The sequence below is a fragment of the Colobus angolensis genome, unplaced genomic scaffold (genome assembly GCF_000951035.1).
Source record: "Colobus angolensis palliatus isolate OR3802 unplaced genomic scaffold, Cang.pa_1.0 Scaffold21, whole genome shotgun sequence".
Lineage (NCBI taxonomy): Eukaryota > Metazoa > Chordata > Mammalia > Primates > Cercopithecidae > Colobus > Colobus angolensis.
Genome location: NW_012115266.1, coordinates 2,618,318 through 2,631,175, shown reverse-complemented (window position 1 = coordinate 2,631,175; position 12,858 = coordinate 2,618,318). Strand labels below are relative to the sequence as shown.

At 59.7% G+C, this 12,858-nt stretch overlaps 2 protein-coding genes across 4 annotated transcripts in view; one reads left to right on the top strand and one right to left on the bottom strand.

Annotated features, from left to right (window-relative positions):
• Nucleotides 1-1,591, bottom strand: part of PPP1CA (protein phosphatase 1, catalytic subunit, alpha isozyme) — a 5,391-nt gene extending 3,800 nt beyond the window's left edge. Inside the window, 1 exon segment of the mRNA XM_011942759.1 lies at nt 1,540-1,591. Coding sequence (XP_011798149.1) covers nt 1,540-1,591 — 52 coding nt within the window.
• On the top strand, nt 1,296-7,482 carry TBC1D10C (TBC1 domain family, member 10C). 3 transcript variants are annotated; one of them, XM_011942380.1, is made up of 10 exons: nt 1,306-1,344; nt 1,578-1,741; nt 2,445-2,544; nt 2,810-2,917; nt 3,006-3,112; nt 3,314-3,428; nt 4,043-4,108; nt 4,236-4,425; nt 6,386-6,540; nt 6,812-7,482. In XM_011942380.1, exons 2-10 carry the CDS (start codon nt 1,590-1,592, stop codon nt 7,157-7,159), a joined length of 1,341 nt encoding a protein of 446 aa, XP_011797770.1. In that variant the 5' UTR covers nt 1,306-1,344; nt 1,578-1,589; the 3' UTR covers nt 7,160-7,482. The 3 variants fall into 3 exon arrangements, with proteins under 3 accessions (XP_011797772.1, XP_011797770.1, XP_011797771.1); XM_011942382.1 differs by lacking the exon at nt 4,236-4,425 and having other exon boundaries at nt 1,296-1,327; nt 3,318-3,428; XM_011942381.1 differs by lacking the exon at nt 4,236-4,425 and having other exon boundaries at nt 1,313-1,741; nt 3,318-3,428.
• Nucleotides 7,483-12,858: the final 5,376 nt, after the last annotated feature.

Genomic DNA, 12,858 nt, shown 5'->3' with positions numbered 1-12,858 from the left:
GGCGGGGTCTGTCGGGGGCGCGGCCAAGCTGGTTACGCCCCAGAGGAGGCGCCCAGGCCCGTTCAGAGGATGTGGGGCCGGAAGGACTGTGGAAGTTGTTTTTCTCTTTCAAAAGCAGAACAGCCCTTCCCACCCCTGCCCTGGGTGGAGAGTGTTGTGAACATATTAATAACCGGCTGCTAGGCACTGAGGGTTAACTGCTCGAAGTGCAGGAAAGGAAACTGAGGCTCAAGAGATGAACAGACTGGTGCAAGACCTGGACCCCGCATTCACGTAGGACCCCCTTCTTCGTGGGTCTCAGTGGCCCCCAGGCGGCTGACCACACTCAAAGACAGCTACGGCTGAACTTCCAGCGCACTTTGGTCCTTGGGGCATGATAAATTAATATTTTCTTACAAGTCCCATAATTAGCTTTTTTTTTTTTTTTTTTTTTGAGACAGAGTTTTGCTCTGTCACCCAGGCTGGAGTGCAGTGGCACGACTTTGGCTCACTGCAACATTCGCTTCCCGGGTTCAAGCGGTTCTCCTGCCTCAGCCTCTGGAGTACCTGGGATTGCAGGCGTGCACCACTGCGCCTGGTTTTTGTGTGTTTAGCAGAGGTGGGGTTTTGCCATGTTGGCCAGGCTGGCCTTGAACTCCTAACCTCAAGTGATCCACTGGCCTCGACCTCCCAAAGTCCTGGGGGGGTTACAGGCGTGAGCCAACAAGCCTGGCCCCATAATTAGCTTTTGAGTAGCACAGTAATATTGCAGGGTGTGCACTTAAAAAGAATTACTTTATGAGCAGACATGGCTGGGCTCGGTGGCTCACGCCTGTAATCCCAGCACTTTGGGAGGCTGAGGTGGGAGGATCGTTTGAGGTCAGGAGTTCAAGACCAGCCTGGCCAACATGCTGAAGCCCCATCTCTCTAAAAATACAAAAAGTTAGCTGGGCATGATGGCAGCCGCCTGTAATCTCAGCTACTGGGGAGGCTGAGGCAGGAGAATCACTTGAATCTGGGAGGTGGAGGTTGCAGTGAGCTGAGACCGTGCCACTGCACTCCAGCCTGGGCAACAGAGCAAGACTCTGTCTCAGAAGAAACAAACAAAAGAACTGGAGGTGGCCTGGCCTCTGTGTCTAACAGGCCTGCGCCCTCCACACCCAGCACAGAAACTCAAGCCTTCAGTCACTGGAGCCATGGGGAGGGTGGGAGGAGCCCACAGCTCAGGGGCGCTGGGGCAGAGGCAGGAAGAGCCCCGGAGAGGAAGGGGTGACACCCCCCACCCTTGGGAGGGGCCCCCAGCGGTTGCTGAAGCTGTGTGAGGAGGAGGAGGAAGTGAGAGGAGGAGGTGAGGTGCTGCAGGAGGTGAACTGGGCTGGTGGAGACAGAGGCTGGGCCTGGGGCTGGGTCTCCGGACAGAGGCCTGGCTTTTCTATCAGGGCAGGGCCTAGCCCCCGCCCCCATAAAAGAGGAGACATAGGAGGCTTGGTGAGATACCCTGAAACCTCCCCACTCTGACCCCGCAGCCAGGCCCCAGGTTGGCCGGGAGTGGCCCCTCACACTGGTTCTCCCCACTTTCTCTGCCTGTGGCATTGAAGGCCCCTGGCACCATGGCCCAGGCCCTGGGGGAGGACCTGGTGCAGCCTCCCGAGCTGCAGGATGACTCCAGCTCTTTGGGGTCCGACTCAGAGCTCAGTGGGCCTGGCCCATATCGCCAGGCCGACCGCTATGGATTCATTGGGGGCAGCTCGGCAGAGCCAGGGTAAGGGGGCAGGGTGAGGGATGCTGGGATGCTGGGACAGAGGATGGGGACTGAGGGCTGAATTCTGGAGGGAGGCCGGGAGGGTCTGGTGGTAGGGATTGGGAGGGGGACTCAGCCAGTAGCACCCCTCTGCAGGCGCCAGGTGGAACCCTAAGGTGGGAAGGGTTGGGGAGGCCTCTGTACATCTCTTACCCCCAGCCTCCGAGGGTTCGCACCCACCACTGGGGCAGAACATCCTTCCCCTTTGAACCTCTGGCTCAGGAATCCCAGATCCGAATCACAGACCCATACCTCCTCCTTCCCCCTTTCCCCAAGCTACAGACAGAAACTTGCCCCAGGTCACACAGGAGATCAGACACAGACTCAGATTCAAACTCAGGATTCCGGGCTTCCAGTCCAGGGCTCTCTCCAGCCAGCTTCCCCTGTGAATTGTGTCCCTGTCCTGGATGACAGCCAACCAGCCCCTCCCCCAACACACACCCACTCACCCCTTCAGTCTCCTGCTTCTGCCCACATTGGAGCCACATCCTTTCCTGTCCCCATGACAAGCATTGGCAGCTCCTGGGTCACAGGTCACCCCACAGGGCTCCCAGAGATCCCTAGGGCCAGGAGCTGGGTTCACCTGGGTAGCCTGGAGGGTGGCAGTGTGGGCCCTGGGTAACAGCTGCCCAGCGCCTGGATACCCCGTGCCATGCATTTCCAGGCCGGGCCACCCGCCTGCAGACCTCATCCGCCAGCGGGAGATGAAGTGGGTGGAGATGACCTTGCACTGGGAGAAAACCATGTCCCGGCGGTACAAGAAGGTGAGGGGCAGGGCAGGGGCACCACTGGCCCCTGGCAGTACAAGAAGGTGAGGGGGGCAGGGCAGGGGCCCCATTGGCCTCCATGGCTCATTCCTGTCTGCCTTGGCCCACATCTTGGCAAAATGTACCCACCCTGTGTCCCAGCACCTCCCGTCTTTGCTCCCTGCCACCCAAAGTGGGCCTCTGCCTGCTGATGAGCTGTGCCTGGGGCCTGCCAGCGGGAGCTATGGAGGCTGCCTAGTGGAGCCCTTGGCCTCGCCCACAGGTAAAGATGCAGTGTCGGAAAGGCATCCCGTCTGCCCTGCGTGCCCGGTGCTGGCCCCTGTTGTGCGGGGCCCATGTGTGTCAGAAAAACAGCCCTGGCACCTATCAGGTGAGGGAGTGGGCAGGGGCCCCAACTCCCCTACCCAGAGCCCCTCACCACACCAAACCCTCACACCCACCTTCCTGGCTACCCACAGGAGCTGGCAGAGGCCCCTGGAGACCCACAGTGGATGGAGACCATTGGCAGGGACCTTCACCGCCAGTTCCCCCTGCACGAGATGTTTGTGTCACCTCAGGGCCACGGGTACGAGGCCGGTGATACCCAGGGACCCCCAGCCCCCCAAGCCCTGGGTGCTCCAGCCCACTTTCCCCAGCCCAGCTGTACAGTCTTACATCTCAGGGGATCCAGCAAGGCCCAGGGAGGCTGAGGCCTGGGCAGAGACCCCCAGAGGGTGGAGAAGGAGGTGCCCGCAGGACTGGTCCCTTATGGGGTCTTCTGGCACAGGCAGCAGGGGCTCCTGCAGGTGCTCAAGGCCTACACCCTGTATCGACCGGAGCAGGGCTACTGCCAGGCCCAGGGGCCCGTGGCTGCTGTGCTGCTCATGCACCTGCCCCCAGAGGTGAGTGACCTTGACCCTGCTCCAGGAACCCTAGTGACCTAGGCCCAGGGAACCCCATCCCCAGGAACTGTGGCCTCAGAAACCTGCGACCCTTGATTTCTGGACCCCGTCCTAGTGACTCAGGGCCTCATGACTGCCAGCCTCAGAGACCTTCAAGCCTAATGACCTTGACTCCAGGAACCTGGGACCCTTGACCCCAACCTTGATCCCAGTCATCTAGGAATCTGGATGTTAGTTACCACCTTGACCCCACGACTCCTGATTCTGAACTTGGGGACTGTGACCCCAACCCCAATGGCCCCAGAAACCCAGGACTTGAACTTTGGGACACTTCCAACCCTTGTACAGTGAACCCCACCCCTGTGACCTTCAAATCTAACACCATGAGCCCTGTGTTTTCCAATACCCTAAACCCCTCAGCAGGCCCTGTCTTGGGCAAAGGGGGGTGCTTTTGGGAAGGGCTCCCAGGAATTAAGCAGGTTAGGAGTGGCCCTGAGTCCAGGCTCCTGTGGTGCCCAGGCCCTCCCCTTCACTCCTTTCCCCTGTCCTGACTTCCCCTCTGCGGTCCCTTCTTTCGTGGGCACTTACAGGCCTGTGCCCTGCCCCTTCCCCAGGAGGCCTTCTGGTGCCTGGTGCAGATCTGTGAGGTCTACCTCCCCGGCTACTATGGGCCCCACATGGTGAGGAGCTGGCATGGGGGCTGGAGGAGGGAGGGGCAGGGGTCCGGTGAGTGGGTGGGGGTCTGGGGACTGAGGGAGGTTGAGCCTGGGGGTGGCGGTGCTGGCCTGCTGACGGACGTGGTCACAGGAGGCTGTGCGGCTGGATGCCGAGGTGTTCATGGCCCTGCTGCGGCGGCTGCTCCCGCACGTGCACAAGCACCTGCAGCAGGTGGGCGTCGGGCCCCTGCTCTACCTGCCCGAGTGGTTCCTGTGCCTCTTCGCCCGCTCCCTGCCCTTCCCCACAGTGCTGCGTGTCTGGGATGCCTTCCTCAGTGAGGGTGAGTGGGGCAGCCAGTGGCTGGGGCAGGAGCCTTGGGGTATGGGTGGGGAGGTAGCTCACCAGCCCCAGGGTTCCCTTTCTGAGCCTCGAATCACAGGACTGGGTGTACCAAAGGGGATGGCCTGGTGCCTGGTGGTACATCACCTATCACCCGTCACCCAGGCACCGCCTGGTGCAGAGCTGGGCCAGGGAGGCTTCCAGGGGAGGCAGATGGGGCAGGAGCTGGGCGATCACAGCACATGGAGGCCTGAGTGTCTCAGGGACAGTAGGAGGCGTTCCTGCCCGGAGCCCGCAGGCACCTGCTGCATGCTCACTGGCTCCAGACGTGGATCTGCAGCTGGGAATCAAGTGATCGAGACCTTCATTCTGGCGGGGGTGGGGATGGGTGGCGACAGTAACCAAATTCACACAAGATATTTATAGATTGTCAGAAGTGTCATGAAGAAAATAAAAGTAGGGATGTGACAGAGTGTCAGGGGAGTGCAGGGGCGATGGCTGCATTTAAGCTCCTTCTGGCTGCTCTGTGCAGGAGGAGGACTCACCAGGGTGCCTGTGGAGGCCTGGGCCAGAGAGGCCACTGTCCCCAGGGGCCAGGCTACAGTCCATGAAGGAGGGAGGGCTTGGAACCATGAAGCCAGAGAAGTGGAGGCTGGGGGCCAGGCCAAGAGTGGGAGGGGAGTCGGAGCAGGGCCAAGCTGGACTCCCTGTGTCTTTGGGACTCCGCCTTGATACTGCCATCGGTAACCCACCTGCATTCTGTTCCATATGTGAGATCTGGAGGTTGCACCTTAAAACGTGGTAGAAATCAATCAGCATGCATACTGAATGCCTGTCGTGTGCTCAGCCGGCTTCCTGCCCTCCGCACAGTGGAGGAACCATTGGTTGGCTTAGAGTTCTGATCACAGGTGTCCAAGTCGCTATCCATGCGGTTACCTCCCAACCAGCCTCAGACCTCGAGTGCAGGGCTGGGCAGAGCTGGGCAGGGCCTGACCTGCCCGCCTGAGGGCAAACACTACACAGGCTCCCTTTATCAGAAGGACGATAGCATGAGTAGTGATTGTTTCTTGACAGTCACCATCATCACTCAACCTCGCCAGTCCCCTGGTGTCTCTTCTCAGATCAGAGGCTGCCAGGAAAGGATTCTGAGGCTCCAGAACTAGCCCAAGCTCACACTGTGAGGAGTGCACCAAGTGCTATGCTCCTAGCTTAGGGGAGAGCAGTTCTGCCTAGGATCTTTCTAGAATCAGAGGGTCACAGATCCAAGCTAGAAAGGCCCTTAAAGGGCTCCACCTGACCTTTCCTCATGGAGATGAGCAAGCTGAGGCCCAGGGAGGGCTTGGTGTGAAGGCATCGGTAGCCCCGGGCTCCTGGCAGGAAGCTGGTGACTTGGAGGGGACTGGAGCCTTGGGGTGTGGGCGGGGAGCTAGCTCACCAGCTCCGGGGTTCCCTTTTGGAGCCTCGAGTCATAGGACCAGGTGTGCTGAAGGTGATGGTCCTGTGCCTGGTGGCCCATCACCCGTCACCCGAATGCCGCCTGGGGTAGGCGCTGGGTGATCATAGCACATGGAGGCCTGACCGGCTCAGGGAGGGTAGGAGGTGCCCCTCCCCGGAGCCCACAGGCACCTGCTGGGCACTTGCTGGCTCCAGATGTGGATGGCATCTGAGCATCAAGTGATTGAGACCTTCATTCTGGCGGGGGTGGGGATGGGAGGTGACAGGAACCAAATTCACAAGATATTAACTCTCCCCCGAAGCATCTGTGGCTCTTGAGGCTAACTTGACCAGTGCAGCGGGCTGTGTCGCCCAAAATGCAAGTCTACCCTCCGTCATTGTACCTGAACTGGGTGGGGGGGGCAGAGCTGCAGGAGCGTGGCAGGCACATGGCTGAAGGCAGGTTTGGGTGCAGAACTGTGGAGGGGCAGGGCCGGCCTCCCAGTGAGTGAGCCTCCGGCCTGCAGGTGCCAAGGTACTGTTCCGTGTGGGGCTGACATTGGTGCGCCTGGCGCTGGGCACTGCAGAGCAACGAGGGGCCTGCCCTGGCCTCCTGGAGACACTCGGAGCCCTTCGAGCCATCCCCCCCGCGCAGCTGCAGGAGGAGGCCTTCATGTCACAGGTGGGTGCCCCCGCCTCTACTCAGACTTGCCCAGCCCCTGCTGCATGGGGGAAACTGAGTCCCAGAGCAGGAACCCAAAGCGAGAACGGGGACTTAGTTCCTGTCCCCTGAGCTTCAGAGAACATGAAAACCCGAGGCTTCCAGTGGCTTTCTGTGGCTCCCCAGCGAGGCTGTCAGCCCCTCAGTCCTCAGCCACTTCCTGGGCTGGGGACCTCAGTTTCCTGTTCCTGCCTTGAGGCCGGGCAAACGCAGCACCAACTGCTCCCCACAGGTGCACAACGTGGTGCTGTCAGAGCGGGACCTGCAGCGGGAGATCAAGGCCCAGCTGGCCCAGCTGCCCGATTCTGCGCCAGGGCCCCTGCCCCGGCCACAGGTCCGCCTCGCTGGGGCCCAAGCCATCTTCGAGGCCCAGCAGCTGGCAGGGGCACGACGAGGCGCCAAGCCTGAGGTGCCTCGGATTGTGGTGCAGCCCCCAGAGGAGCCCAGACCACCACGGCGGAAACCCCAGACCCGCGGCAAGACTTTCCATGGGCTCCTGACTCGGGCCCGGGGCCCCCCCATCGAGGGGCCTCCCAGGCCCCAACGAGGCTCCACCTCCTTCCTGGACACCCGCTTCTGAGAGGACCATGGACTCAGTGTTCCCCAGTCTCAATTGCCTGATGGCTGATGCCAGCCCTGCAAATAGGCACCGCACTTTACTCTTGGGACTCGGCTTCCTTCCAGGCAGGGACCAGGCGGTGGGGAGGAGGAGGTCCTCCGTGGTACATACTGGGTCAGGCACTAGCATGGAGGACGGTCCCAGAGTGGGGCACGTGAGGACTCATGGAACCGTCCTGGTGCCCAGGCCCTCACAAGTACCAAAGCCAGCACCGTAAGAGTCAGGGAAGGGGTTGGCTGGGTTAAGGGACCCCAGAGGGCTCCAGGAATAAAATCTGTTTGAACTTGGATCTTCAGATCTTCAGAGCCTTGGATGGCACTGGATCAAATGCCCTCCTCCCAACCCCAGACAGACAGCCCCTTCCCCTCCTCCCTCACCTGCCCTTCCCAGCCCTGCCCTCTCCTGGTCCTGCCCTGGGGACACACCGAGGCTGCCCACTGGCAGCTGGGGAAGGTGTTTACATTAATAAGAGCCAATTGAAAGTCACCCTGCCCCAGCGTCTGGGGATAGGAGTGGCTTTTGCACCTGCAGGAGGAGGGCGTCCCAGTGGATGGCGAGTCCAGGAGTTCTACCCCCTTTTCTGCCCTCCTTCCCCTCCCTCCAGGGTGGTTCAGAACTCGCTGGGATGGGGGACTGTAACCCAAGTCCTCCCCGCACCCGTGGTCCTGGTCACATCTGTCAAAGGGACCCAGGCAAGAACAAAGGCCTAGTGTGCCGCGGACAAAGGAGAAAGGTCCCGCCGGCCCTCGCCCCTCCCTGATCCCTGTGTCTGCCCCCTCGGGACCGCCACCATGGAAACCCCCTCCCACACTCACTAATAGCCCCCGTGGGTGCCTAGGACTTGAGCCATCGCCAGGGCGACAGGGCTGGTTCCGACACAGGCGTGTGTCCCGCAGTGCCCGTTCCCAAGTGCCCGCCCCTCGATGGGGAACACGGCAGGACTCCGTATGGATGGGAGGCATCTGCGGGCTCGCGCTCCGGAGGTGGTCATCGGGTGGGGTGTCAGTGGAGTCACCTGTCGGACTCTGGGTTTGGAATGTTCTTGCAACAGGGCCACAGGCTGCATCTATGTGACAAGTGCCAGGTCCTGGGTCCTGGGCAGACCTGTCCTACTCCCAAGGAGCCTACCCCCTGGAATAGGGAATCATGGTGGCCCAGACCCTTATCTGTCATTTCTCTGGGGGAAACTGAGGCTCAGGAGGAGCAGGAACTTGCAGAAAGCCTTACTATCCATGGCAGACCCAAGGTTTACCCCTGCCCCGACCACTGGCAGCTCCCTGCTAGGCAGCCCCCCGGGAGCGCTTTCTCCTTCTCCTTCCCCACCCACCCCCAATCCCGCACCAGTCTGTGTGTGTGGAGGAGGCAAGAGTCAGACTCTTGTGCGTTAGAGAGTGCTCCAGAGCCTCCTCCGCCCACTCCTCCTCACCCCGCTGGGGTGCCTGCAACTTAGTAATAGCCTCCTTACCTGTAGTTTACAAAGCCCTTTCCCAGACACCCCCTGCCAGACCCTCTCTCTGCAGGTGGCCCCCGATATCCCTGTTAGAGACACAGAGGCTCAGTGAGGACAAGGACCTCACCCAGGCCCACAGTGAAAGGCAGAGCCGGCTGGAATGCAGAGGCAAGGCTTTGTGCTATGTAGACTATGCCTTAGCTTTAGATGAGGAGTGTCTTGGTGGAATCTCAGGCACTGTAGCAGGCAGGGTGGCCAGGGTCAGGGGGCACTTGTCCCTTAAGTCTACTTGGGAGCTCCCCACCCTCCACAGTTCAGCTCTTCACCTGGGAGAATAGGGGAGCAAGGTGCAGCAGCCTCAGCCCTGGGCCGAGGGTCTGTCATGAGCCTGCGGGGGCATAGTGGCAGTGGTTCACCCTGGACACAGACCCTAGGAGCAGGAGCAGGTGGTCTCCAGCAGGGCCCCTCTAGCTGGGCCTCAGTCACTGCCTTTCCTACTCAGGAGACTGTTTTCTGGGCAGCCCTTCTGTAGGTTTCCTTATCAGTCATCTGCATGGGAGCCCTAACTCATGGGTCGGACAGACGAGGAGCAGCGCTCTCCCGGTGTGAACCCTCGCACACACGCGTTCTCACAGGCTGTCCTCCGCAGGGCTGCGCCGGCCCCCACAGCACCTTTTTGACAGCTAAGGAAATATGTCTCACCTCCAGGCAACATGCACCCTCACTAGAGTGCACGGGGTAGCAGAGTAGGGCGTGATCTCTCACCCAGGTGCCTTTGTGCAGTGAGCAACCGACACAAACATGCTCAGTGAACCTAGAAGGTCCCTACAGATCTGCCTGGAAAGGGGCTCAGGGAAGGGAAGCGATGCCTCGGAGAGCACTCAGTGTGGGGACAGGAGCTGGGAGGGCCCCGGCATGTCGGGCAGCCTGTCTCAGAGTGGGGCATGCAGAGTGGACACGAGTGGGGGCATGCAAAGGAGTGGATGGGTGGCAAATGGGTGCCTGCCACGGATCGGGGGGACCCATGGTCTCCATCTTGCACTGCCACCCACTTGAGGTTCCCTGAGTTCCCACACTGTTCCAGGCTCCCAGAGGGGTCAGACTCGGACTCCCCGCCACGGGAAAGGCCCTTTCTCCTTCTCTGAGCCTCAGTATTCTCCCGCGGATAATGGGATTATAATAGCCTCCACCCCAGCCTCCAGCTCATGATGGTGATCATGACTGTTCAGTCCAGCTGCGCAGCAGCCAAAGCACTGCCTCTCCTCACCCCACCCCTATCTGACTTGGCTCCGTCTCAGGTGATGTCCAGGCTTTCCTGGCAGGGGCAGAGCAGAATCACCCTGCCCACCTGCCTGCCTGCTCAGCCCAAGGGCCCTGAGCTTGGGCTGCAGCTGCGGAACTCTGATTTTCCTCTGTGTCCACAAGGCAAAAGCCAGTGCAGCCAGGGACCAGCCAGGGTGGCCTGGGAGAGGGCACACCACACAGCTCTCCGTGCGGGCATGCACGTATTCTGGCAGAAGATCCCAGCTCTGCCTCTCACTAGCTGTGTGACCTTGGGCAAGTCGCACGACCTCTCTGAGTCTCATAATTGCTCCCTTGCATGTGAAGTGTTAAGCCTGGGCTGAGTGTGCACTGTATCCTCATTTGAAGATGAGAAAACTGAGTCCCCGGGGCTGCAGAGCTTGTTGAATTTGTTGTTACATATCAAAAACTCATGCTCTTTGGATCACACCCAGGCCCCACCGTGGGACCCCATGGGCGCTCAGGCCACCCAGGCAGCAAGGGATTGGGTCTCCTGGGGTGGCTGTACCTCATTCCTGGAGCCTGGGCCAGCTGCTGGGAGGGCTGCATGTGGGCCTGGAAGCTGTGTGGGCAATGTGGGCTGGGCTAGGCACCCTGGAGAAGCCATTTCCGCTCTCTGCCAACCCCCTCCAGTGGTAGACAGGGATGTGTCTGCACAGACTGCCCTGTTTATGTTGCAGAAAGGGTCCAACAGCTGTTATCTCTGTCCCTGATATGGGTGGGCCCCTCAGTGCTCTCCCCCAGGTCAGGAGGCTCTCAAGGACAGCCAGGGCTCAATGTGTCCAGCTCTGAGACAGGTAGGGAGAGGGACTGACTGGGGACTGTGAGGGGGAGGAATCAGAGCCATGGGCTGCCCTGCCTGGGAGAGGGGAACCAGCCCCATTCTAGGCTGGGGAGACTGAGCTTCAGATCACAAAGGGGAGGGGCCCAGGTCCCACAGCCACAGCCAGAGCTAGGATTGAAACCCACTGGTGGGACACACTCCAGGAGAGGGTGTGAATCTTTGGTTGTGCTTCTGTGGGTGAATTGTGGCTGTGACCCAGGTCTCTTGGGGTAGCTTCTGTGGTTGTTTGGGTGGGTGCACTTGGGTGTGAGTATGTGTGTCTTGGGGAGATTGTAGCTTCATCTCCGGGTGTGAAGTCGACCTAGGTGGGTGTTGATGAGCAGAGCAGATTTCTTTTCCTTTCTTTCTTTTCTTTTTTTCTTTGTAAAGAGATGGGGGGGCTGGGCACAGTGGCTCACACCTGTAATCCCAGCACTTTGGGAGGCTGAGGTGAGCAGATCACGAGGTCAGGAGATTGAGACCATCCTGGCTAACATGATGAAACCCCGCCTCCACTAAAAATACAAAAATTAGCTGGGTGGACTGGACACAGTGGCTCACGCCTATAATCCTAATACTTTGGGAGGCTGAGGCAGGCGGATCACCTGAGGTCGGGAGTTCGAGACTAGCCTGACCAACATGGAGAAACCCTGTCTCTACTAAAAATACAAAATTAGCCGGGTATGGTGGCACATTCCTGTAATCCCAGCTACTCCAGCCTGGGCAACAAGAGCGAAACTCCATCCCCCCCACAAAAAAAAAGTAGCTGGGCGTGGTGGCTCGCACCTGTAGTCCCAGCTACTTGGGAGGCTGAGGCAGAAGAATCACTGGACCCGGAGAGGCGGCGGTTGCAGTGAGCCAAGATCGTGCCACTGCACTCCAGCCTGGTGACAAAACAAGACTCTGTCTAAAAAAAATAAAAAGAAAAAAAAGGGGATAGGGTCAAAAAAAAGAGATAGGGTCTTGGCTGGCCACAGTGGCTCACATCTGTATTCTCAGGACATTGGGAGGCCGAGGCAGGCGGAGCACCTGAGGTCAGGAGTTCAAGACAAGCCTGGCCAACATGGCAAAACCCGGTCTCTACTAAACACACAAAAATTAGCCAGGCATGGTCACTTGTGCTTGTAATCTCAGCTACTCTGGAGGCTGAGGTAGGAGAATCACTCGAGCCTGGGAGGTGGAGGTTGCAGTGAGCTGAGATCACGCCACTGCACTCCAGCCTGGGCGACACAGTGAAACTCTGTCTCACAAAAACAAAAACAAAAACCAAAAAAAAAAGAGAGAGATAGAGATAGGGTCTCACTGTATTGTCAGGCTGGAGTGCAGTGGCACAACCAGGACTCACTGCGGTCTCCACCCCTGGGGCTCAGGTGATCTTCCCACCTCAGCCTCCCAAGTGGCTGGGATTACAGGCCCACACCACCTCAATCAGCTAGTTTTAAAATTTTTTTTTTTTGTAGAGACGGGGTCTTGCTATGTTGCCTAGGCTGGTCGCAAACTCCTGGGTTCAAGCAATCCTCCTGCCACAGGCTCCCAAAGTTCTGGGATTATAGGCAGCCACCACACCAGAAAAGACTGGATCTCATAGACATCCTGGCCCCTGTATGCAAGTCCACTGGGCCCAGAAGTGAGGAGGAGGCTGCACAGATGTGCAGAGACCCTGACCCAGGAGGGCCTCGCTGGGAGAACATGCAATGGGGCAGAGCGCTGGCGGCTGGGACAGAAAGCTGCAGGGCTGGGAGCTCCGGCCTCTACGTAGCCAAAGGTAGAGCTCAGGGCTGTGTGCCCCAGGCTGCTCTCCCGGGCACACCACCCCTAAGGGCGGGCCCTAGTACCAGTCTCTGCCCGCTCCGGCTCTCCCCGCCCCTCCTTTCCATCTCTTCTCCATGGTGGCCTTCCTCTTTCTTCACAGCCCTAAGTCTGTGACCCCCCACGACAGTCCCTGTCCATCTGCACCTGGCCCTCTGTCGGGACTTCCTCTGTGTCTCTGAAGCCCCCTGTCTCTCCTTGCCTGCTCCGTGCCCTCCTCCTGCCGGGTTCGTGTCCCGCCCCACGCCCCCAGGTCTGGGACGTTTTCGTGGCGGG